Below are 25,305 nucleotides of genomic sequence, written 5' to 3'. Positions count from 1 at the left end.
CTCCATAAAATAATAATATTAATTTAAAAATTATAAATAATTTAACAGTCAAAAAGTCAAAAATATTAAATTTTTTAGGGAAAACTTTAAAAGACCCCTTATGGTTTCACACTTTCTCACTTTAGTACCCTGTGGTTTAAAGTATATCAATTTGTCCCCATGTGATTTTGTTTTTATCTTTTCTATACCTTTTTTTTTTAATATTTCATTAAATTATATACAAAAAATTTTATATACCATTCTAAATTTACTGAATATTTACTTTATTATCTTTTAATTTTAATTTTATCACTGATTAAAAATAATAATAATAAAATTGATAAAAAAAAAAGGAGAAAAACGAAACCACGGGCAAATTGATACACTTTAAATTACAGGATACTAAAGTGAAAAAATGCGAAACTACAAGAGAAGTTTTTGAAATTATCCCAATTTTTTTATATATCCGATAACATAATAACTCTACACTTCAAATATATATAACATAAACAAATCCAAAGTGGGATTAAATGATAGTTTCGGATGGAGCAACCGAATCGAAGTGCTTACTAAATTAGAGTTTCAGTCAATTTGCTATTATAACTATACAACACTCGCAAATCTCCGCAATCTAAAGAAACAAAAAAACAGAGTTATAACGGATGGTGCAAACCATTATTGGAAGGATCAGATTTATACTTGAAACTACAAAGTCATGAACATGAAGATAAAGCTTAGTATACATACATCTACAAGACAGCAACTTCGAAAGTAAAAGAGTACAACACAAGGACAACAAAATCCTACAAGAAACAAGAGGAAATATCACCCTCACTTAAAACAACAGCTCTCTCTCTCTCTCTCTGTGATCTCCACTCCGCAACATTTGTACACTCCTACTAACATATATATGTTCTCTACTCTTCTTTCCTCTTTATCTCTTTCTTTACACCCATAACAACTTGTACAGATAAACTATCTACTCCGCGGAGACTGCGGCCTTGGCATTATACACTACAATATAAACGACTAAATATACAATACACTTTCCAGCAGAAAAAACTGTCTAATTTCCCGACGAGCTTGTACTAATCTTATATAGATAGATAAACAAAAAGGGTGCCTAAACTGTTACTGTGAAACATTCCGTTTGTTTCTTTTCAGGAGGTATATGATGCCTGAGCTCCAATTCTCCGTTCTGCACGTAAAAAATGAGAGAAATTATTACAGATCTCGAGAGATAATCTGGTTAGGAAAAAACAACTAACAGAAAGTGAGAAAACCAAATATCAATCCATTCTTTGACCAAAGGTAAGTGCAAAGGGAATCCCCTTCCTCTCAATGAATTGTAATATAGTCTGTGAAATTTTGCTTAAACAAATTAGGCCCTGAACTTGCCATGTTTCACTAAGCAATGTCATCCCTGGACACATCTATTTATACGGTCAGCTCCAGGAAACTTCAAAATTTTAGATGGAAAATGCAAGAAATTAGATTCGGCGAGCAATTTGTTTAACTGAAAGATAAAGGACCAAATTGCAATCTGGGACTGCCCATAGATAAACCCGTTTGATCAAAATATATTGCCAAAAAGGCACATAAACAAAGACATAAAAATGGCTTTTGCCATAAAAACTTAACATAGATAGGTGGCTTTTGCCATAAAAACTTAACATAGATAGGTCATACATACCTCCAGCTGCAACAAGCTTCTCCACACGAGCAACGATATGCTTTCCATAAGTGTATTTTTTCAGTGCATTTAAATGGAGCTTTATCCGTGTCAGGATCAGCTCTCTCTGACTATCATCGCAAGTCTCCAGCACCTTTTGCACAACATAGTTTGCAAATTGATCCTTCATCATTACCTATATAAAAACAAATATCATGTCAGGCAATCAGCTATTCTTATGATCTCTTGAAAATAAATGAATCTTGTAAATGAAAGAATGCTATCATGAAACCAATAAGCAATTTCCTGTTGCAAAAACAATGTTTCAAATACAGTCATTCAGTTCGCAAAAAAAGATGAAGTTTCAATATGTATAGTTCTTTTTCGTCCCAATCTAGTCAACATCAAAGTATGAGAAAATATCAGAAAAAAAAATTATGTGAACTAACTCAGCTAAAAAGAGGTTTTGTAATTCAGGAAAAAGAAAAAAATTCAAACCTGAAGAGGTTCATTTTCATCGTCAGATCCAAGAATTTCATTTATCAAAATCTGGCGTTCTATAGGGTCACCAAAAGCTAAACACTTCTCAATAACATTAGAAGCAAACTTCTGTTGGCTCATCTGCACTATCTGTCCGGTTAACTTCTTGATAATAGTAGATCTCTCCACAGGTTTTCCGTGTTCCAGAACATGCTGTGGCAGTTTAGAGTATGACTCATGAAAAAATAATCACAAGCAAACTAAGATGAAAAGAAAAATTACACAATATACAAGCAAATTCATACTCACAGGGATGGCCTCCACATATAATCATCACATTTTTATATCCCTTTTCAACATACAGCGGCATGCAATAAACTAGAACACTATTTTAGATTCAAAAATGGGCTTCAAATTTGATGAACTTGTAAGTCGGTTGAAGACAAAACAAGATCTATAATCTATCAGTAATATTGGCGCTACATTGTGAAAAGACTGGGTTTTGCAGAACAATTCCGAAACAGAGTAGAAGATTAAGAGGCTTCAAACAAATCAATCACCAGTGTAACAAAGCATTAAAAGCTCATACTAACCTGAGCTACATAGTTACCATACTGGTCTTGAGCCAACAAGCAGACCGATTGAAGAATCTCATCCATCATTATTTGCTGAGTTTCAGGGTCATGACAATGCTCCAAAACCCTCTGCATCGACCATATTCATATGGTATAACTCAACGGCTCACATAGAATAACTTACATATAAACACTTGAAAGCACACCTGTATAACACGACAGCCATAGGGATGGGTGGATAGCATCACAACTTGGCCATAGAATGTTGAGATAATAAATTGGATCACGTCTTCTGGAACGCACTCAATACACTTTTGTATCACATGGTTTCCATTTTGATCCCGTACACAGCGCATAACATGGCCATCCAGCTCAGCAACCATGTTTTTCTGCTGATCTAAGTCAACAACCTCTATTGCCTGCATATAAATCGGTTTTTGAATAGAGTCATGTCATATTAGGAGCGAAGGTAGAGTCATGTTTTATTAGAAGCAAAGGAAATCCATACCTTTTGGATAACTCGACATCCATACATCTGAAGACTGAGAGCCAGCACATGTCCGGTGAGCTGATCAGCCAATTCTCTTCTCTGAACAGCACTTCCATGCTCAAAAAACTGGAGTCACAGAGGGGGGGGGGGGGAGCATTTATTATGAAGGCTAAATATCTCAAGTTAATGCATCATGACTCTTTTATAGAAATAAGTACCTTTTGGACCACATAGTTTCCAAATACATCAGTCATCAATTTAAGTGCTCGAGGCATGATTTCTTCATAGACCATGTCTTTCTCCTCAGTTGTAGCTGTCTCTAGTTTTTGCTGTATGAATCGGCTTCCATACTGATCCGCGCTGGACGTAAGATATTTAATCATTGGATAAGTAGACATAGTTTGTCTAAGGTAATATTTAATGAAAATAATGGCTATATGTCAATAAAGACAATGTAATAAGATTTTGGGCCTATATGATAGTGGTGCATACCTGAACTCAACCACATGGCCAGCAATATCTGAGAGTTCATAACATTTGGTCTTGTTGCTCTTAAACTCCTCCAAAAGTGAGGGCATTAAATTGTCGTTCATGCTAACATTTACACCAGAATACCAAGAACCCATAACACCTCCAGCCATGTTCCTTGTGCCAGTTGGGAATTGTAAGCTGCGTTCACTCTGCCTAAGAGCTCCAACTGGAGAAGCAGGGAGAAGAGGACTAGATAAAGGGCTTCCAGGATAAGCATAGCCAAAAGCAGCACTTTTACAAAAGCCACTGTCTAAGTTCTTAGTAATAACTGGTACGCCATATTGATTTTGTAGCTGAAGCAAAGAGTCAAGGTAAGTATTGCCAATCTGATTATGAAGTGGATCAACATTCATTTGAAGAGCAGCTAGATTTGGTATAGAAAACGAGCCCCCTCCTGGTGACCCAGGAGCCAAAATAGGAGACGCAATACCAGTTCCAAAAGGACTTCCAAAAGGACTTCCAAAAAGAGGTGCAAAATTGCTAGGGTTGTTAGGTGAATACCCAGCTGGCCTGTAGCTTGTATAAGCAGAGTATGGACCATTTCCATTTAAAATTTGAGGAGAATCGCCTGGGCTAGAAACTAGAGATGCAGATGGTTCCCTCAATGCTAAATTGCTAGATTCCATTAGGCCTCCAGTATCCTTAGCCAAGTCAAGATTTGATAATTTCATTAAATTTGGAATATTAAAATGCTTTATACTGTTTTGATCCCCTTGATGATTATGAAGAAAATCGTGATGATCCGCAGTTCCCCGAGGAAACTTAGACTGCTGAATGATGTTTTCATTAACTGATTGAGTTGCTGACAAGTTCATGCTAGAAAAAGAAGCCATGACCTCATCAGATTCGGCAATATCAGGTTGACCACAATTGAAGGATTGGGTACCGTTGTTATTATTCTTAACATTTGGACCAAGTCTCACACCAATAGGTGGAAGGCAAGGACTAGAAGCCCTTTTTATCTGCTGAGGATCAGTAGAAGCACTTCTTGAAATAGATGGGCCTAAAATAGAAGCAAATGAATGATATGTTGAAGAGCCATTTTTTTGAAACGCAACTTCGCTTTGGTCGCTGCTAGCAACATTCACACTTGAACTTCGGTCATCGGGACCAGATAGATGGCTGGCGTGAGAAAAGTCATCCTGGGTATAAATCAGTCATTATACCATAAATATAAGAGGAAGGTGTCGAATAAATCTAATAAAACAGATGGAAAATACACACTAAATGAAAAATTAGAATAAGAACAGCCACCTTCAGGCTGATGAACGGAGAAAAGAAAAAAGAAAAGAATTGTATACAATTGCAGTACAACCTTAGCGAACAAACGTTACATTAAGAAGTACTAATCTCAGAAGATTCCACTAAGCAATATCTTACTGTTATCCTATATATTAGTAAAAGTAAATAAGCGAGTAACACTTAGATACATGCTAAAAACAGGCAGATAAGTTCCAGTAGACAATACTTTTATTTAACAAGATTCACAAGAGAATAATGACCTGCAGGAATTCAAGGGTGTGGGATGTTTCAGCAGTTTGCTTTTAAAAAATACTCACCATATGAATTGTTAATTAGACCATACAGATAATGCAGGTCGCTTTATCCAGATATTTCAACTTAAAGCAATTCATTTAAAAGACTCGGCATATGAATTATTAATTAGACCATACAAATAATCCAGGTCGCTTTATCCAGATATTTCAACTTAAAAGCAATTCAATTCAAAGAGAAGATGAAAAGAGACGTAGCATTATCACAAACCGAAATGAATGGACATTGACTGATAGCAACATAAATTGAGAATTTTAAGCTTAAAAAATCAAATTTTTTACAGCAGTATTCGTTAACATAATTGAAATAGAGAAATAGAAATATGACATGACATATACATATAGCTATCTCATAATATGCAAATATTAGGATTAAATAAGGTAAATGGAGAAACAGAAACAATGATACACAAATCATATAGATTATTATTAAAATCTGAATCATAGAGATCACCTGAAATATTCCAGTGAAGCTCTTGTGACGACCGAGCTCAATCCCCGGGAGCCCGATCAACCCATCCCCTTCCTTATCCAACCACTTCTCTGAATCAAACCCTAACTGCTTTCCCAAAAGCGCTTTTCCGACGCCATCGCCAACCATCTTCGACCTCCTCCCATCCCCAATCCCTCCGAGCCCTCTTCTCCCCGCCTCAAACCTCTGCGTGGATCCCCGATCCTCTTTGGAAATAAGAGGCGGCGGGAGCCTAGGGTTTAGATTCACGTGGGAGTAGTAGTAAGAGTGGTAGGCCGGATCCGAACGAAGCTCCTCCTCCGTTAAGGCGCCGTTAGGGTTCCGGAAGAGGCCTTCGACGGCGCTCAGAGAGCCCTCAACGGTCGGCGGCGCGGAGCCGCTGCGGCAACGGTCGAGCTCCACCGTTGGATCGTTCGCCCCCTCCCTCCCCTGCTCACGGAGCAACAACCCCACCGCCCCCCTATTGTACGCATCTTTAAACCCTAACTCCGATAGCATCGTTACTGTGCTCTCACTTACCATTTCAGAAGCAGATTTGAACTAGTTCTAATCCAAGCAAATTTCGAAGCTCGAAAGCTAAAAAGAGCTCGATTTGAAGCACACAAAACACTAGTCTAAGCCAAACAGATCGAGTTTTTACCCAACAATCCTATTAAATCCACCATTTCCACCCCCCCAAAAAAAACACTTGTTTTGAAGCTCGCCAGGCGATCATACAAACGATTAAAACGACTTCAGCTTTAAAAGTTCCAAAAGAGAGCCCGTATCGATCTCCAGTGCTCCGTCGTCGCCGCCATTGTAGCTTCAAATCGCCATTAAAATCCTCCGCAAATAGCAGAGAAGGGGCGAGAGAGAGAGAGAGAGAGAGAGAGAGAGAGAGGAGAAAAAGGTTAGGAATAGTGCGACACACAAGTGTGCCCGGGGCCCTGATAATCACAACGGCTCGCTCTGTCTCTAACGCTCGATCGTAATCTAACGGCGCGGATCGATTGAGAGAAAGGGCGATATGGGGTCTAGGGTTTATACTCGTACTACAAAGGGCGACGCCGCAGCGGGCTGGGAAAATCCAGCGCCGGATACGGACACACATTTCCGTTAATCCTAGCGCTCGAAAGTGAAAGCCTTTCCAAAATTGGTTAAATTCGCGAATATTTTTCGATTTAAACCCCTCTTTAGTAATTCTGAAAAAGTTGGTCTCTTTCGTTAACCGACCAGTGGGCACACGTATTTTGCTACGTGTAAATTTCACAACCAGCGTTCAACCTCTATAGGGATTCTTTTATTAAAATTTTATCTTTTAAGTATTAAAAACAAATTCCGGTTTGGATGTTTAGATGTATCTTTTTTTTTGGAGATTTTATTTGCTCCATTATAAACTCACAATGAGATAATTTTGGGGTAAAAAAAAAAAAAAAAAAACACTTGGAACTCTGGAAATAATCTAAAAATAGTGAAGCACACTTGTGAGAATAACATGTGGGTCAAATATTATATAAAGATAAAAGCTTTAATAGATATTTGGATTAAATAGAATTAGATATTTTTGAATGTTGTAATTTAGTATTTGACAAGGCCAATTTTACAGCTTTTTTTATACAACTGAAATAATTTTACAGCGCAATTATCCCGTTATGCAAAAAAAGTAAAAAAAAAAGAAAAGAAAAGAAAAGAAAAGAAAAGAAAAGGCATGGGTTAAGGGTGAGTAGTGGGCCACGTGGCCGTTAGAGAGGGGAGAGTGGAGTACGTGAAGTAATTTAATAGGTGTTTGCGTGTTTGTCGCGTGGCACGTGTTTCCTGTGGTGGGATGGATGGAGGGGAGGATCCGCGCGCGGGGGCGCGGGGAATCTCGAGGCGCCGCTGGATTCGCGCGCGTGAACAGTCGCACGGTGGGCCCCACCGCACTCCTCAGTCCTCACCAGTCACCACACCCCCTTGCTTCTTTCGAAAGCGATCGGAAATATCTCGGCCTAAGATATCGTACGGAAAACAAGAGTTTATTGGGATAATATTAGATTCCGTTATAGTTTTTTTTTTCTTTTTTTTTTTTAGAAATTGCTGTTTATTAATTTCGGGATATAAATAGCCGTCCGATTGCTGTGATCAGTTCCTCAAATCAAAAGCATGGGCGTTACATAATAATAATATTATTAAAAAAAAATTTGGTGGTTGACAACCGAGAGCAAGTGGTAAAGAACTTGGTGGTTTGCATCTGAAATTCAAATTCGAATTATAGTTGATTCACATTTTCTAATAAATTTTTTTTTAAATGAAATAAACGAAGCGGATAGCATACTAACTATCTCTCAAAATATATATATATATATATGCCGCCCTTTATTTGCCGAAATATGTATATAGATCAAACCATCTTAATAAACTTAAAAAACTATGTACTTTTTCAAAAAGTCCTCGCATTTAAATCCTACGTGATTTGTCAAATCTGAACCAAATTTTTGTAATTTTGACTTTCTCTTCGATAGGTAGAAGCTGTGGAACAGAGCAATATAAACCATTGAATTGTACTTAATTTTTCTATAAATGAAGAGATTTTGGTCTCTATAGTTTCCTCGGGAGTTGAGACATAATTCTGTGCGCATATTTCCTCTAATAAAATAAAGCGTCCATTAACTTTATTTTGTTAGAACAATACAAGTTACTGTGCAAAAAATTATAATATGATGGCGAGGGCGGAGGAGTTCAATTTTTGGCATCTTAAAAAATTTTATTATCTATGATTTAATAGAATCATATATTCCACCTGCGAAATAATTTAGTTTATTCTGAAAAAATAGTTTGGAGCTAGTTCAGATATATGATATTTTTAAAAAAATTTTGATTACACTAAATATACAAACTTTTTGAATAAATTAAAAAGTATTTACCGAATATAGTATTTATGTATCCAAACATAGCCTAAAAATATTTCTATTACAATAAAGGCACTAGATATTATGGTCATTTAATATTTGATTGTCGTGCTTAAAAATAGGAAATAATTTATTTTAAAAGTTAGAATGAACTTGGACACACCATCATGGGGACAAAAATTCTATGGGCAGCGTGCCCAACCACCACTGCTCTCCCAGTAATGGGGAGAGCAGTGGAACTTTCTGGGTGCACCTGGTGCATCTATACCAGGTGCACCATAATTATAATTTTAAATTTTTAGTTTTTAAAATTATAATTTTATGTAATAATTTATTTATTTTTTTAGGAGTTATCATTGTAGAAATTAAAATTTTAAATTCTATTTGGTTTTGAAAAAAAATTAGGAATAATAAAAATTATCCATGCTATTCCACGAAACCAAAATAAATTTATTTTAAAATTTTAATTTTCTAAATCAATAATCATGAATTATAGACCATATAAATTTTAAATCATAACATATATGCTAACATATTAAGTTACAATTTTAAAAAATTTAAAAAATTACAATTATGGTGCACCTGGTATAGATGCACCAGGTGCGCCCAGAAAGTTCCACTGCTCTCCCCATTATTGGGAGAGCAGTGGTGGATGGGCGCCGCGTGGCACCTGTGCCATGCGGCGCCCATCCGGCAGCGTGCCCAAACTAATTAGTTTGGGCACGCTGCCCATAGAATTTTTGTCCCCATCATATGCATGGCATATATAGCTGATCTCTGAATATTAATTACTCTACGGCTCTCAATGTTGAATATCTTCTTTGTATCAGAATAAGTAGGTGAAACTTTTACTACAGGGTGCAGTAGCATATCCTGCAACAATAACTCTACCAAGATACTATTTACACGGACAAATAATTATTGCGTGGTCGCATGCATATGAAAATATGATCAATGGCTCAATGCCCTTGGCGCGTAAAATAATTAAGATGATATGTTTTTTTAAATTTCAAAAGGATATTGTGGGTTTTAATAGAAATCGCAAATTAATTGTTGTGAAGTACGGTAATTAACATTCACTTAAATTGGTTGCCAACTTAATTCCTTGTTTAAATTGCATGTATACTTTTGACTCCGAGATCAGCTTGTTTTTTTTATATATATTTATTGTGTGTTTTTTGAAGGTTACAGTAAGATCCAATTAATAACTTTCATTATCGACGTCTTCTTTGCTATATAAGTTTATGAATGTCTCAAATTTAATACATAACCTTTGAGCTACATATCTTAATTTCCTAAGAAATTAATTAGCTATATATTGGGTTCATTTTAATATGGAATATACGAGAAATAGGGCCAAATCAAATACAACAAGGACCAATATTATTGATATCAGGTATTTATTAGTTCCACTCAAGACTCATGCAGTATGGATGAGTAAGTTGAATTAAAATGTTTGGTAAAAGAGGTGACCTAATTATTATGTATGTGGCCTTGTCTCTCTGGTTGGTAACAGTCACTGCTACAAATTAAATAACTCAAAATGTTGTCCATGTAAAAAAAGTTAATTTACATCCTGTGACATTGTGGCTGAGAAATGTCTCGAAGCTCTAGCACGTTAGAGGACACGTTCAAATATATATATATATATTTTCCTTTTATTCCTCTTTACTTTAAGATGAAGTATATAGTTTACAAGTTAATAATATTAAACAAACGATAGGCATATAAGATTAGTGACACAAGTGGGATTTAAATGGTAATCAAATGAGCACCCCCACGTTCAACAAAGGCTCTCTCACCAGTGAACATACACATTTTTGGGGACATGGATAATGAACTCGAAGTGAAAAAAATTAATTTGCATAATATTTCCATGCATAATGCCTAGTATTTTCGCGTGCTGCTTTTGAGAAAATGCGCCCGATAGTAGAAAAAAAGATATTGCTCCAATTATTGTAGTATGAGAAATATTATACAAGACCTCTAACTCTTTTTTTTTTTTCTTTTTTTTGGCTACCATGAGAATAGAAGCTTAAAACTATGAGATTTTAGATTTCAAGCTAATTAAGAATCTAATTTTAACTTTTCTTTTCATAAAAAAGTTTTCTCTGAAGAGATGCACGAATGGTAAAAGCCAATAAGTGTTAAGCCAAAAGGCCGTGATATGAATATATAAAAATCAAACGAGGTTGCAACGATCTAGCTAGAAGATAAGGATGAACATAAAAAATACGTGACAAAAGAGAGAGAGAGAGTGGTCGACCTTAGCTTCTATTCATGGGCCTGGTTGTTATATAAAGTTCTAATAATAAAACTGTGGATGACGTTACATGAAACTGAAACAAGCACTGACGCCAAAAGTAAGCTATTCTTTTTTTTTTGAGAGATAATTAGCACGCTATCCACTTCGTTTATTTCATTTAGAAATAAACTTAGTTAAAAATGTGAATCAACTATGATTCGAATTTGGATCTCGAGTACCAACCATTAAGTCCTTTGCCTCTTGCTCTAGGAACAGTCGGTAAAAATAAGCTATTCAACTTATGTTGCTTTCCATGAATATATGCTTCTTTTCACCCCAGTAGTGATTTTTCATGGGAGGCACCATTAATGTCACTAAACATATATAGTTTCTTCAATGAAACTAATTTTTATTTGTCGTAAAAGATTTCCAATGGATTAAAATTGAGCATGTTATATATACTAATATACTAATAATTTATAATAGTAGTTCATTAAAAGATCATCTCAAAGACCGCAGATATGTTACTAGTTAGATGTTATTATACGCATCAATGGTTTACCGTACGTATTTAAATGTGCATGAGCAGCAGCAAAAGCGGGTAACGACCGATGGATTATATATATGTATCAAAGCCCATGTCATTTACGGGCCTAAATTATTATTGAATCTTGGCCCATACAAATTTGGAAATAAGACATAAATATTGAATTAGATACATGATCTAGCATAGGAACTTTGCGATAATCAAAGCCCATGTAACTTACGGGTCTAAATTATCATATAATCTTGGCCCATATAAATTTGGAAATATGATATAAATATTGGATTATATATATATATATGATCTAATATAGGAACTTCGCGATGACAAACTTAGAGCTCATAAATAAACATACTCAAAAGCGACTATAGTTGTTTATTATAAGCAAAATGGAGCTCACTAAATCAAGCAAATCACTCGCTGTACAATCACACAATTGTTTTTGCTTCTTCGGATTTGATTACTTCAATAATAAATGCTCATTCCATTTGCTTCGAAGGATGTATAACATATGAATGTATAAGAATTGATTATGGGGAATTGACTCCTATTCTTATATAGAGATGGATAATGTGGGATAATTAAGACACGCTTTGTATAGTTGTATAATGTGATCAAAAATTAGCCGGTGTTCGTTATCCTTCTAGAAGGATTTGAAATCTACATCTACGTGCTTCACCTAACTTCCAGAGGAATACAACTGTGAGAGGAGGTCACATCGTTTCCCTCTTTATTTCATTTTATTATCTCTCTCTCTACATATATATATATACATATATTTATGAAAAAACTTCAAAAACTCCCCCCATGTGGTTTCACTCTTTCTCACTTTAGTACCACGTGGTTTAAAGTGTATCAAGTTAGTACTGTGTGATTTTACACTTTTTTATTTTAGTACCTTGTGGTTTAAAGTGTATCAAGTTAGTATCATGTGGTTTCGCACTTTCTCACTTTAGTACCATGTGATTTAAAAACCACAGAATACTAACTTGATACAAAATAAAAACATAGAGTACTAATTTGATGCACTTTAAACCACAGGATACTAAAGTGAGAAAGTGCGAAATCACAGGTTACTAACTTGATACACTTTAAACCATATGGTACTAAAATAAAAAAGTACAAAATCACAGGAAGATTTTTGAAGTTTTTCCTATATTTATGTATAACATCCTTGATCACTTTCAAACCTTCAAAAAATACCCTTATTTTTTTCTTAAAAAAAAATACAAGAGGTAAAACTCCAGCCAACAAATGCCAAAAAAAGTTTATGGATGTAGTTAATACGTTCCACGTGTCAAGTTCCCATTAGGCCACGTGGAGGTGGGACCCATCGTGCCACCCTTTAACCAACCCAAAGCAAGAATTTGATGGTCGGCATTTACTAGTGTGTCCAACCATATGCCAGCAATCGACGTTAAATATATTTATTAGTCCAATTTTTTTTAAAAAAAAATAGTTTCAAATATGATGGTATCAAAATTAATTTAAATTTTTCTATATTTTTGAACTCTGTTAGTATTGAAGAAATTTTTTTTTTTGAAAAATATGTAGCACGCTACCCGCTTCGTTTATTTTATTTAGAAATAACTTAGCTAGAAATGTGAATCAATTAAAATTCAAACTTGAGTCTCGGATATCAACCATCAAGTCCTTTGCCATTTGCTATAGAAACGGTCTATTTCTATTGAAAAAAGTTGATATGTTTTTTTGATCTTCTTCTATATTTTGATCAACAAAAATTTTGAAACCGAAATAAATTTTAGAAATGAAAATGGACGCATTCCTTGAACCTCGCTGATATAACGTCATTGATTTAATCACACCACGTCATCCTCTTATTCTAATTTTACTTTCATTTGTTTGTTCTTAGAAAAGAAATTTAAAAAAAAAAAAAGAGCATGGTCTTCTTCTATATTATATTTTATACTTTAAAATAGAAACTTAGAAGGGAATTAACTTGCAGATGAGGTGGAATTAATATTCAGTTGGGACCGGGAGAATTACATCACACTCGAAAAAGAAACAGGAAGATAACAACCCATAGAGACTCTTTCAACCTTCTTAGTTAGAGTTTCCTTAGTCTCCAAGAAATACAAACAATTAATTAGTGGGAATATAAATCAAGTTTAATCAAAATTTAAGAATTAACCAAGGTTTGATCTGATTCTGATGACAAGGAAAGGTTTAAATTTGATCGACGATAAACTTTTATGCGTTGTTAAAATATAACATTTCCGAGCTAAAGCGAAAAATCTAATTCAATTAGACATTTGTTTTCTCCAAAGTTTCCTACAAATTCCCCCTTCAAAACGTTTATTACGGTACAATTTGAAAAGTCAGGATTCAAATCTTTATTTTTTGAAGTACACGCGCTGTGTTCAAATTTTTGATATACTACGTGACCTCTAGAATAGTAAAATAATTATTCTGATTTTTTTTTTCTAGGAAGAAAGATAATAAGCTATAAGTTTTGTTAATTTTTAAAATAAATTTAGCTAAAAATATAAAATAACTAAAATTTGAAATTTGAATACTGATAATTAAATTCTTGACCAATTGTACTAAGACAGGTGGGTTAGGTTGGATAGTTATTGTTAATAATCTCACATGCATGTAGGGGTAGTTTGGTAAATGCGATAGTTGTCGGAATCGTCCGTTCGCTAATAACGCGGCTCATCCCAGAAGTGGGTCGACCCTCGTCAAGTAACGACGGGTCAACGCCGCTCACTCTAACGCCGTAAAGGCAAGCCCACCAATAGACATGTTCCACGTGGACGAGACGCTAACGTCGGTCACGGAGGCCTCGCGTCCCGAATACGCCAATCTCTCGCACGCGGTTCCGACGTATTCGATTAAAACCCCCCAATCTCTCTCGTCCTCTTCTCTCTCTTTCTCTCTATCCCCCCATTGATTTCCCCCAAATCTACTCCCCCCTCTCTCGATCCGAATCCACTCTCTAGCTATATAATTATTATTATTATTTGAATTAATTACGAAGTTTCAATTCGGATAGGCGAAATTTGTTGTAAAAATTGGAATTTTTTTGGTGTAATTTTTGTAGATCTCATCGTTTCTGCGAGGGAATTGGGGATTTGGTAGGGCTCTCGGGTTCAATTAGGGTTCCGGCGGATCCGATGTCGTCTTCTCCGGCGACGGCGACGGCGACGTCGTACTGGTGCTACAACTGCAGCCGCTTCGTTAGGGTTTGGCCACAGGACGCCATCGTGTGCCCCGAGTGCGACGGAGGGTTCCTCGAGGAGGTGCTCGACGCGCCTCTCCCCCGCCCCGTCCCCGACCTCCATCACCTCCACCACCACCACCACCACCGCGCCGCCGCGCTCGGGCACCGCCGCGGCCGCCGCGCAGCGGCCGGGGACCGCTCCCCCTTCAACCCGGTCATCGTCTTCCGCAGCCCCGGAAGCAGCCGCCGCCGCGCCACGGCGGAGAGTGGTGGCGGTGGCAGCAGCTTCGAGCTCTACTACGACGACGGCGCCGGTTCCGGGCTCCGCCCTTTACCGGAGAGCATGTCCGAGTTCCTCATGGGCTCGGGATTCGAGCGCCTCCTCGACCAGCTCGCGCAGATCGAGCTCGGCGGGCTCGGAGCGGGGCGAGGGTTCGAGAACCCTCCCGCATCGAAGGCGGCGATCGAGTCCATGCCCACGGTAATAATCTCCTCCCGCCATATCCTAACCGATTCCCACTGCGCCGTGTGCACGGAGGCCTTTGAGCTCGAATCCGAGGCGCGGGAGATGCCCTGCAAACACATCTACCACCAAGATTGCATCTTGCCGTGGCTCGCGCTCCGGAACTCTTGCCCTGTGTGCCGCCATGAGTTGCCCGCAGAGAGCGGAGGCGCCGGTGGGATTGGAAACGCGGCGGTAAACGAGGATGGGGAGGGGGAAACTATGGGGCTCACTGTGTGGAGGCTCCCTGGTGGCGGCTTCGCTGTGGGGAGGTTTTCCGGGGGAAGAAGAGCAGGGGACAGGGAGCTTCCGGTTGTTTATACCGAAGTAGATGGTGGGTTCAACAACAGTGGTGAGCCGCGAAGGATTTCGTGGTCTTCTAGAGGGAGGAGAGAGAGGGAGGAGGGTCTGATAAGCCGGATGTTCCGAAACCTCTTTGCTTGCTTCAGCCACTCACGGTCTCCGTCATCGTCTCCTTCTTCTTCTTCTAGTATGCCACAAAGAAGTAGGAGTTCACGAAGCCGGAACATGACTTGGGGAGTGGAAGAGGGGAATGCAAATACTATGGCCAGATGGTGAAAGAAATTGGCCCCCTCTGCGTGTGTGACCTAAATTCTATTGTAAATAGAATGGACCTGAAAATTGCAAGATATCTTGATTCTATTTCTTTAAGAAATTGGCGAAGAAATTTTTCATGGTGATTATTTGGAAGGTTAAGGAAATGAAGGATCTTAACTGTAATGGGCCTTTCCATACGAGGAAGGTATTTGTAGAACTTTTGCTTATTGCAGTGTGGGAAGAAGAAATTCATTTAATTCACTATGTAATTTTGCATGTACATCATGTTGTGCCATCTTTTCCTCTTGTAAGAAAGTTTTGACTACGCCCGTACTTTCTTAGTAAGCACAGAATACACTGGATGAATGTTTCCTTGTGAACGATAAGCGCATGCTTGAGCTGCAGACCTCTTTGAGCTTGGAATGGATGAAATTTTGTGGTAGAAACTTGTGCAATTGTTTCATCTTTCTCTAGTCTCTACCATTATGTTTGTAAATGGTTGATCTTCAATTCGTGTAAATCGGGAAGACGATGTTGATCTTATATATGTTGAAGATTGCGATAGTGGATGGCATATTACTCTTTTTCTTTCGGAATGATGTTTATTCACATTGTATAATTCAATGATTTAGGTAAGACCTTTTTGGTTTGTATGTGTAGAGAAATTGTAACTGTTGTCTGAATGATATTAACTTTTCATCTTGTTTCCTTGCACTGGATAAACACAATGCTATATGTAATTGATAGTTCATATAGTTGCAGTCTGTATATATGGTATTTCGACTTGATTATTTCTCCTTAAATATCCTGTCTAATTTCTCTCAATTCTTTTATAACTTCTGTCCTAAGAAAGTTATTAAATTAGTTATTCAGCTACCGTTATGCTTTTTGTTACTCATCCTTTAGTTTTTTGGAGAACTGTAGTGCACACTTAAACCGCTGTTTTTTTTCCCTATTGTAACCAAGCTGTAAAATAGGTGCTGGCGCAATTATGAAGATCTTTAGGTTTGCCTTTCCTCACCTCTTCTAATTTTTGGATGTAAATCACTCAATTCGAGATTTATTTGTTTATTATGCATGGTAGATAGAACTATGACGATCTTCGATCAGGCTGCTGATTTAGATAGCTTTTCTCTGGGTAGTTAGTTGAACTAAAGCAGCACCTTAATCATGATTGAACTGTTTCTATCTTCTTTATATTATTAGGACTTTCTAATGCTATTCTTGTAGTTTTGTAGTTCTAGTTATATTGGCTGAGATAGGTTGATACAAGGTAGTTGGTTTTCCTAATTCCTATCATGACCCTCTCTTAGTACTATCTTCTGTCTATATATTTGTGTAGTAACTTGGTATTGGTTGGTTCTTGACTTGTTGCTAATAAAAAATTTCTTACCTGCTTATGTGACATTTGCCATCTCTTTCCAATGAATGAATGGTTTTTCTTTTGTTCTGTTCTTTCATGTCACTGGAAAAAACTATATTATCTGTAGACGTGTCCATGATGCAACTCAAAAGATATTTGCTTTCATTTTCGTCACTTAATTTGAAATATTTTAGAGAGGCAAATTGAGGGAATATTGTTGGGTGATAGGTTACCCGAAAATGAAAATACCGAGATTAAATTCTCATTTGAAGCTTTTGGTGTTTTTATTCTCTCTCATTCTCTTCAAGTTCTTACAAAACTTTGGATTCTAGTTAAGTAAATAACTAAACATGGTATCTTTGTTTATCATATTATGTGTCTCACTGGCGCCTGGTATCATTGGCTCTTTTGATCACATGCATTTTAAGTTCATGCACCTGTACTTTGTTTCTGTTGGCTTGTATTGCAACCTGATTAAACTGTTTTCCTATCCTTGCCCTATCTTACGTCCGACCTTAATTCAATTATCGTGTTTATCGCTGCATTAAGCCTTGGGACAAGTACTTATTGCAGGTCCGCGATCTAGATTCATTGGTACCAGAACATGGGAACATGGTTTGCTATGTTTACTTATGAAGCAAATCAGAATCCTTCAGGACTCAATATTGAGGCTTTAAAGAATAAGCCGTGCACATGGACGGTGTTTCCGCGTGCTTTATTCATTGATCAGGGTTGAAGTAGGTTTGTTATGGGTCCAAGGCACATGAACTGAACACCTTTTGGCTTCATCATGTACTTAGGGGGAAAAAAAATGTGTGTTCAGTTTCTTGAAGTGTGGATTCCTTATTTCCCAGTGGTGAGCAACTAGAGTGATCTTTGTACTGAGCTCAGTTCAAAACTACGATAATGGTAATAGCAAAAATAAATTTTATATAGTTCTTTTTAGGGTTAATTTCATACAGTTTTTTGTAAATATAGTAAATAATAAATGTATTCCTATAAAGTTTAACTTTTATATTGCCACTACTAAAATTCTGATATTTTTAAATATGTCCTCATAATTTGTTATTGTTAGAGAACTGTTTATATTTTTAATTTTGTCATTATAAATATGTCACTCTAAATATTATAACAGTATAATATAAGAGAGGTAAAAATGTCAAAAACTAATCAGAGTTAAGTATTTAATCTATGATTAATTAAAATTTTCTAACAAATTCTAACGGCACACATATGAAAACATCAGAATTTTTATAAAAATAACATATGGAAGTTGAACTTTTTAGAAATATATTTATCATTCACTATATTTATAGAGAGCTGCATAAAATTAATCTTTTTTTTTATTATTGTTTGGTCTACTTTTATAGTACTTTTTAGTGTTTTCATTACATGCACTGGTAGCTTTTTGCTGCAGTAAAAGCAGAAGCTCTAATTTTTAATTTCTTAAAATTACGATAAAATGGCCGGTTTTGCAAGAAACTCGGTGGACCAAGTCCATGCAACAATTTCAATCTTTGATACAAGGCCATGCATTGTCCCCGTCATGTAGGAATCCAAGGTCCACGTTATCCCAATCCACATTATGGATTTGGGATCCGACGTGTTCTTATCCGTTGTTTCCTGAGGTCTCAATTCCACAACACCCTCACAAGTCTCTCTTCTTAGCTATATCAACTAAAGATGAAGTACCAACACTGGATAAAAACACTCCAATCTCCCATATAGACCGCAATGGCGTCTGTAGCTCCCCAGTCGCCGCCGTTGTCGCTGTCGATAATTCGCCAACTGCCGCCTACATCCGGTCCTGCAACCCACGGGCCGGGACTTGTGGCTTTCCCTTCTTATTCGAAGAGGTCGCCGTCCCGCGTGGTGTCGGTGTCGGCAGTGGGCGAGGTTTCGGCCGAAGGAAACACGTATCTAATCGCTGGCGCCGCTGCGGTGGCACTCCTCGGCACTGCCTTCCCCATCTTGTTCTCTCGCAAGGACCTGTAATCTTACTTCGTCGCGCTTCTCTCTTTTACTCTGCAGATGCTGCTGCTGCTGCTGCTGCTGCTGAGTTTCAGAGCATTTTGGTCTCTAAGATGTCTCAGCTGAAGATACATTGTTACTCAGCCTAACACCAGTTCCTAACTAGTTCTGATTCCAATATTTATACATCTGTTTTACTAATCCTAAGAGATAAAAAAAAGAAGACCAAATGACTAGTACTTAAGAAGCTGCTCTGAGTATGATTCTGATGCAGCAGAGGAATATTGTAGCATTATATATATAATTCGATTGCTATGGGTTTGAATCAAAATAAGTCTAGTTGCTAAACTAGTAGTTCTTTTACCTCAAAATTAAGATATGTTAATTAGCTGGAGCACATAGCAATTATTGAATTCTTTATTCTCCTTTCTTTTTGAGAAAGAGAGAAAAGCTCTAATCTTTTGAAGTTAATAACTAATACCAAAACATTAGCTAATTTAATTATACTAAGTGCATGTCGCGTGCATAATGTTGAGTCATCAATAATTTTCTCATTAAATCCGCCGATGTATTTTCCGGTAGGTGATTTCAGGTGCCCAGAATGCGACGGAGCCGGATTCATCAGAAAATCGGGCGCGGCATTGAGGGCGAACGCGGCGAGGAAGGATGAGTCTCAGATTGTGTGTCCTCGTTGCAATGGGCTTGGAAAGCTAGGCCAAATAGACAAGTAGAAACAAATATATGTTTCACTATGGCGCATATTATATATTGAAGTTTCAGCTTAATCTTTCTCACCTACGAAGAGAGCGCGCACTATTGCTGTTCCAAGAAACAAGTGTGACATTTGCGCATTAAGTTGTTGTTGTCTATTAATTCCATGTACTGTTATGTTCATTCTCATTTGTATATTTCAAAAATGAACGTTTATATATATCCATGTCAAATTCCTTCATTATTATCTACGAGGATTACAATCAAACCCTTCTAATCCGAGCGAATTAAGCCCCACCAAATTAAACCAACAATAAACATCACACACACACACAAAAAAAGAGAAAAATGAACTCAAATAGGAAAACAAAAGGGTACTAATTAAGACAGGTTAAGGTCCAAAGCTTAACCAAATCCATCATAGAAAGACAATGAAAAAAAAAAGAAAAAAAAGAAGAAGATGAGTTAACAAATTAGCACTTGGGAAGATCGGACGGTGGAGGAGGCAGCTTCTGATCTGGACGGTTCCCATTGAGCACCAACCACGCCATCTTCAAACCCCAACTGGTGTGCACCTCGAAGTGACAATGCATGAACCACACACCTGTATATACGTACATTTACACACATATACAAAATAATACAAAATTATTATTTTACCTACATTTCTAGAATATTTGGAGAAGTAAATAATGTAAGTAAATAATGTATGTAAAATTTGTAAAATAAAACCAAACAACGTACCGGGATTATCGGCTTGGAATCGGATTGCGACCCAACCTCCCGATGGGACCCCGACTGTGTTCCTCTCGACCGGGTCGACCAAATTGAACCGAGCCGGGTCGTTCACCGGGTCGTAATTCCCGAACCCTTGACCCACTACAAAGAAATTGAACCCGTGCAGGTGCAAGGGGTGGCTCTCCGCGCCTAGTACACTAGTATCCTGCATAACTAACTCCACACTAGTGTTAAACGGTAACACCACCACCTTCGTTCCGTTGCTCACCAGTGTGTTGCTCGGCGCCGTCCCCGTGTAGTTGAACTGCGACAGGGGCACGATCGGAAAGTTCGGGCTATACACGCCTCTCGATCGCCCGAAAAAGTGCGCTTGTAGAAGAGCCGTCGTCGGCACTGCGAATGAGACGTTGTTGATGGCGGCGGCGAATTTCGTGCCGTTCGGACCTTGGCATGTTCTGTTCGCCGGGCACGGGCTCGAACCGAGCCCGACCGTGAAGAAGAAGCGCCGGTCCACGGTTCGAGGCACGTTGGCCGGAAACTGCGCTGTTGCTAGGCTGCGCAGCTTGTTGGTGAAGTTGGTGACGAAAGACGTGTCGCGGAGCGGAGGGAGGGTCGGTTTGAAGAGAGGGAGGTTTTTGTTGAAGGAAGGGGATAAGGGGGAGCTGGGATTTTCGTATTCGAGGAGGCCTGCGACGGTGGAGTTGTCGAAAGTGCCCTGGCCGGTGACGTAGGGCCGCGCGGGCATGAAGAAGTTGGCGCTCGGATACGTCGGCTCGGTGCGGAGGAGGACATTTGTGGTTTGGCCGGGGGCGATGACAAGGGTTTTCGTGTCGAAGGGCTTGACGTAGACGGCGTCGACATCGACGACGGTGAGGGTGTGGTTGGCGATGCCGAAGAAAAGCTCGTCGTTGAGTGCAGCGTTGATCATGCGCAGGAGATACGTTTTCCCGGGCTTCACCTTCAGTTTGAATGTATCTGTTCATCACCATCATAATTTCATTTTATTTGTTAGTAAATTTGGTTTGATTGAAGCTTCTGCGTAAGTGCGTTTGCATGAAGCTGTAGTAGCTTTTTTGCTTTTAATTGAAGTCTCAAAACTCATTTTTTGATAATAAATAAATGTCATTTTTTAATTAACTAGACGAAATATTGTTATTCTATGAATTAGATGGAACGCGCACTTATGAACAACACCCTTTTCAATTTTTACCTTTAGCAGAGCAATTATATAATGGGCCGGGAAGCCCGTTAAGAGTGTAAGCATCCGAGACATTTGGGCCCCCACCCGTTTGAAGAGCCTGGTTTATAACGGCCTCCGTGTCCACATTCCACCACTCCCCTACAAATTAATAATCAAAAAAACCCCCAGAGCAAATTAATATTATTTGAATTAGAAAAATTCGGCATTAATTAAATTACCCAAAAATATAACTATACCAAAGATGATTGGGACTTCTTTGTATGGTTTGGTGAATGGGTAAGGAACGCCACGTTTTGGTAGAATAATAATGGGCCCATAAACAGTGGCCCTTAACCACGAGATATGGGCGTGCCAAAAAAGAGTTCCTCTTTGGCCCACTATTGTGAAGTTGTACACGTAGCTTTGGCCCGTTTGGATCGGGCATTGGGTTATGTAGGCTGGCCCATCGGCCCAACCACTTCGTAGCTGTCGAATTCCGTGCCTTCATTCATAAAATATTATCATGTGAGAAAGAATTAAAGAAACAAAACATGCATAGCTTTCGTACATATATGAGAACAATATTGTGCACGTAGAAGGTTTGAGTGATTTTTCATTGTACCAGTGTATGGTGATGTTGCTTTGGACATGGTTTACCACCTTCACGACAACGCGATCGCCTTCTCTAGCAATGATCTTCGGCCCTGGGAACTGGCCGTTGACGGTCACCATGCTCTTTGTGTGGCAAAGACGTGTCACATTCGTCATCACGATCTGCTCAAATAATTCACGAACAAAGTTTCATCACATTTAATTCGATAGGAAACATCAGCAAGTACGTAGCATTAGGGAGGTAATTACGTCGAATTTGTAGTGGCGGGTGACGCCGCTTTGTTGCGCGTTCGCGAGCTCCAGCAAGAGAAGCAAAGAGCTCAAAGCAAATGTAAGGGCACAAACAAAAGGTTTGAATTGAAGAAGGAAAACACCCATCTCTATCTATGTGAAGTATGAGGCTAGATGCTAGTGCGACTAGCTAGCTAGGAATGAAGCCAAAAAATAGAAGAGATAGGGTGTGTTGTGTTGTGAGGGAGTTGTGAGACAAATCCTATATATATAGAGAGGGGAGAAGATGGTTATGTACATTAATTTGTGAGATAGATTTTTCAATGGCCTGGATTAGGTGATACACTGATTCTACTTAAAAAGTGGAAACAGGAGTAGTTCCTATCATAGACTAGTTTTTTTTGGCTCCAGCTTAGCTTTAGAGTGTTGCCAAAGGTAAAGTTCGTAGCACATATTTTTTTGTGTGGCATGAACTAAATATCTTACTTATTACGACAACTTATCTATTGAAATGTCAACGTGATGTTGTTAGAGATTATAATGTATAATAATAAGGTTGTCCAATCACTTTAGGGGTGACAAAGACCTGGCAGAATATATGCATGCCCTAGTAAATTAATTAGCTGCTTTTTTTTTTTTTTTTTGCTATAATACTGGGACCATATCTCTCTTTGTTCCACTTCATTAATATTATTGCACCAAATAGTAAGTAATAGTAAGTCTTAGAGAAGCTGGGGTTGGTGATCATAGTTTTCTTGTTTTTTTTTGGCCTCTTCTTCTTCTGTTCTCTAAGCAAGAGAAGGATGCACGACCCGACTCACTGCGCCAAGCTATCTCTTCCTTTCATTTAACACTTGGGTTTTCAAATTATATATATATATATATATATATATATAGAGTCCGGCTGCTATGTTACCGATAGCACTAAGCATTTGCTGCTATCAAGTTTTCTGCCGTTAGATTAACCCCTTTGATTATTTTTGCCCGTTAGATTATACTATTTAACCAACCACCCACTCAACCCTTGGGGGCCCACATCATCCTAACCGCACATTTCTCAATCCAAGGACTAAAAAATCAATAACATCAATAGTTTGATGCTATTAATAGTATTCCAGCCTAGTTATATATATATATATATATATATATATATATATATATATATATATATATAAGAGAGAGAGAGAGAGAGAGTTGAGCTAGAATACTATCGTAGTAAATGAGGTTTTACTACCGATTTCTTTTTCGATGATAGAGCTTCCAAAATTGACGATCGGCTCCGTTAAATATGATTAAACCATTTAAACTACATAGAAATCAATTCACGCACTTTCGATATTGTTCTTTTATCCATCAAGTGAACAGAAAATGAATGGCCTGGAAATGAATACTCTTTGAAAAATGATGATTAGGAGTCTTGTAATCAAGATCAAGAGTATAGATCTTGTTTTAAATAGTTTAAAAAATTTTCAAACAAAAATTCAATTGATTTGGATATCTTTACGCCGTTAAACGAGAAAACGCCTCTTATTAACCATTAAAATTACAAATTTTGAAACCCTTTGATCATTAGGCAAATGATGTCGAAAAGATTTGAAATTTAATTTCTAAACACTTCAAGTGGTATAGATCATGTTCAACGGAGCCGATCGTCAATTTGAAAGTTCTATCATCGAAAACAAATCGGTAGTAAAACGGCTCGTTTACTACCGATAGTATTCTAGCACAACTCATATATATATATATATATATACTTAATTTAATACAAATATATTTTCTCAAGTATACATACGTAGGCTAGCTTCTTCTTTGGTTTTGGAAATACTATTTAGAGCCCCCTCAGATGTTACAGGATACCATCTTGTTCTAGTTGTACCTACTTTGTTGGGCACTACTCATTAAGTGCACTGAATACTTATATATGCAGTAGTCATATTTGGCATGTCTACTAGTGTAGAATAAAAACACTTAGTTGCAGCCTAAATGCCTAACATATAGCAACTTATTAGTTTTCTCCTTTAAATGTAAACTCTTCTGTTTGGTTTGGAGGTTGGTGGGCGCTTGTATATGTTCTTTTACAGCTTATGGAAACTGTACTTAATTTTGAATTGTTTGCTCAAAATAAAAAGAAGGAAGAAGAAGTTTTACTCACAATTATGGAAACAAAATTAAGTCTTTAATTAAATGTATGATATATAGCAAATTAAAGAGGTTCTAATTAGTTTTTAGTATATATTTATATTCAACAACTAAGCAATTTCATCTTCATGTCACGTAGTGTAAGGCTTGATACTACAGATTTGAAGTTTCTAATTTGGCGCAAAAAATTATTTAGGTATTCAACATTGTATATACCTAGAATTCTCCATAAGTTTCTCTGAGTTTTATTGCAATAGGTGAATAAATTAATTAATAGTTCCAAGATGACCTATCGCACGCAGAGTGAGTGGCAAATTAAATAAAAGAAATCTTATTGGTGACTTGATTTTATCCAATATTAATTAATTCGATCATTGCTAAATCTTCTTCACTCATTACAGCAAGTAAGAGCTAGGGTGTTGGTGTATATTTGAGGCATATGATCACTTCAAAGTGTTAAAAGGTAACCATGCATGAACATGGCTTCTTCTCATGAGTAACAACATAATAAAACGAAAAAAGGAAACTAGATAATTCATAGCATGAATAGAAATATATGATTTTATTATGTTAATATGTCTGTGATAATAGTTAGTATTGTAATCGTAAGTAGCAATAGCCTCTCAAAAAATGATCAAACAAGTATAAGCAATCTTTCATTCAACATTAATGTGGGTATGAGGTCTCCACGTCCAGTGTACACGCGCA

General features: G+C 37.5%; 4 protein-coding genes across 4 annotated transcripts; 2 read left to right on the top strand and 2 right to left on the bottom strand.

Moving 5' to 3' along the window:
* Nucleotides 641–6,731, bottom strand: LOC109709234 (pumilio homolog 1-like). The gene is made up of 9 exons (XM_020231353.1): nt 5,735–6,731; nt 3,689–4,869; nt 3,415–3,556; nt 3,215–3,322; nt 2,913–3,125; nt 2,725–2,835; nt 2,150–2,344; nt 1,673–1,847; nt 641–1,177 (listed from the first exon to the last, which is right to left on the bottom strand). The coding sequence occupies exons 1-9, from the start codon at nt 6,272–6,274 to the stop codon at nt 1,140–1,142; spliced, it is 2,703 nt and encodes a 900-aa protein (XP_020086942.1). The 5' UTR covers nt 6,275–6,731; the 3' UTR covers nt 641–1,139.
* On the top strand, nt 14,284–16,216 carry LOC109709305 (E3 ubiquitin-protein ligase RDUF2-like). Its single transcript, XM_020231469.1, has one exon. The coding sequence runs from the start codon at nt 14,546–14,548 to the stop codon at nt 15,671–15,673; it is 1,128 nt and encodes a 375-aa protein (XP_020087058.1). The 5' UTR covers nt 14,284–14,545; the 3' UTR covers nt 15,674–16,216.
* On the top strand, nt 18,655–19,938 carry LOC109708354. The gene is made up of 2 exons (XM_020230056.1): nt 18,655–19,006; nt 19,579–19,938. The coding sequence occupies exons 1-2, from the start codon at nt 18,750–18,752 to the stop codon at nt 19,715–19,717; spliced, it is 396 nt and encodes a 131-aa protein (XP_020085645.1). The 5' UTR covers nt 18,655–18,749; the 3' UTR covers nt 19,718–19,938.
* LOC109708353 (laccase-4-like) lies at nt 20,035–22,666 on the bottom strand. The gene is made up of 6 exons (XM_020230055.1): nt 22,477–22,666; nt 22,238–22,389; nt 21,873–22,117; nt 21,646–21,774; nt 20,442–21,410; nt 20,035–20,301 (listed from the first exon to the last, which is right to left on the bottom strand). Exons 1-6 carry the CDS (start codon nt 22,603–22,605, stop codon nt 20,171–20,173), a joined length of 1,755 nt encoding a protein of 584 aa, XP_020085644.1. The 5' UTR covers nt 22,606–22,666; the 3' UTR covers nt 20,035–20,170.

This window comes from Ananas comosus, linkage group 4, assembly GCF_001540865.1.
Source record: "Ananas comosus cultivar F153 linkage group 4, ASM154086v1, whole genome shotgun sequence".
Lineage (NCBI taxonomy): Eukaryota > Viridiplantae > Streptophyta > Magnoliopsida > Poales > Bromeliaceae > Ananas > Ananas comosus.
The sequence above is the reverse complement of the archived record's forward strand: the minus strand, read 5'-3'. Positions and strand labels throughout refer to the sequence as shown.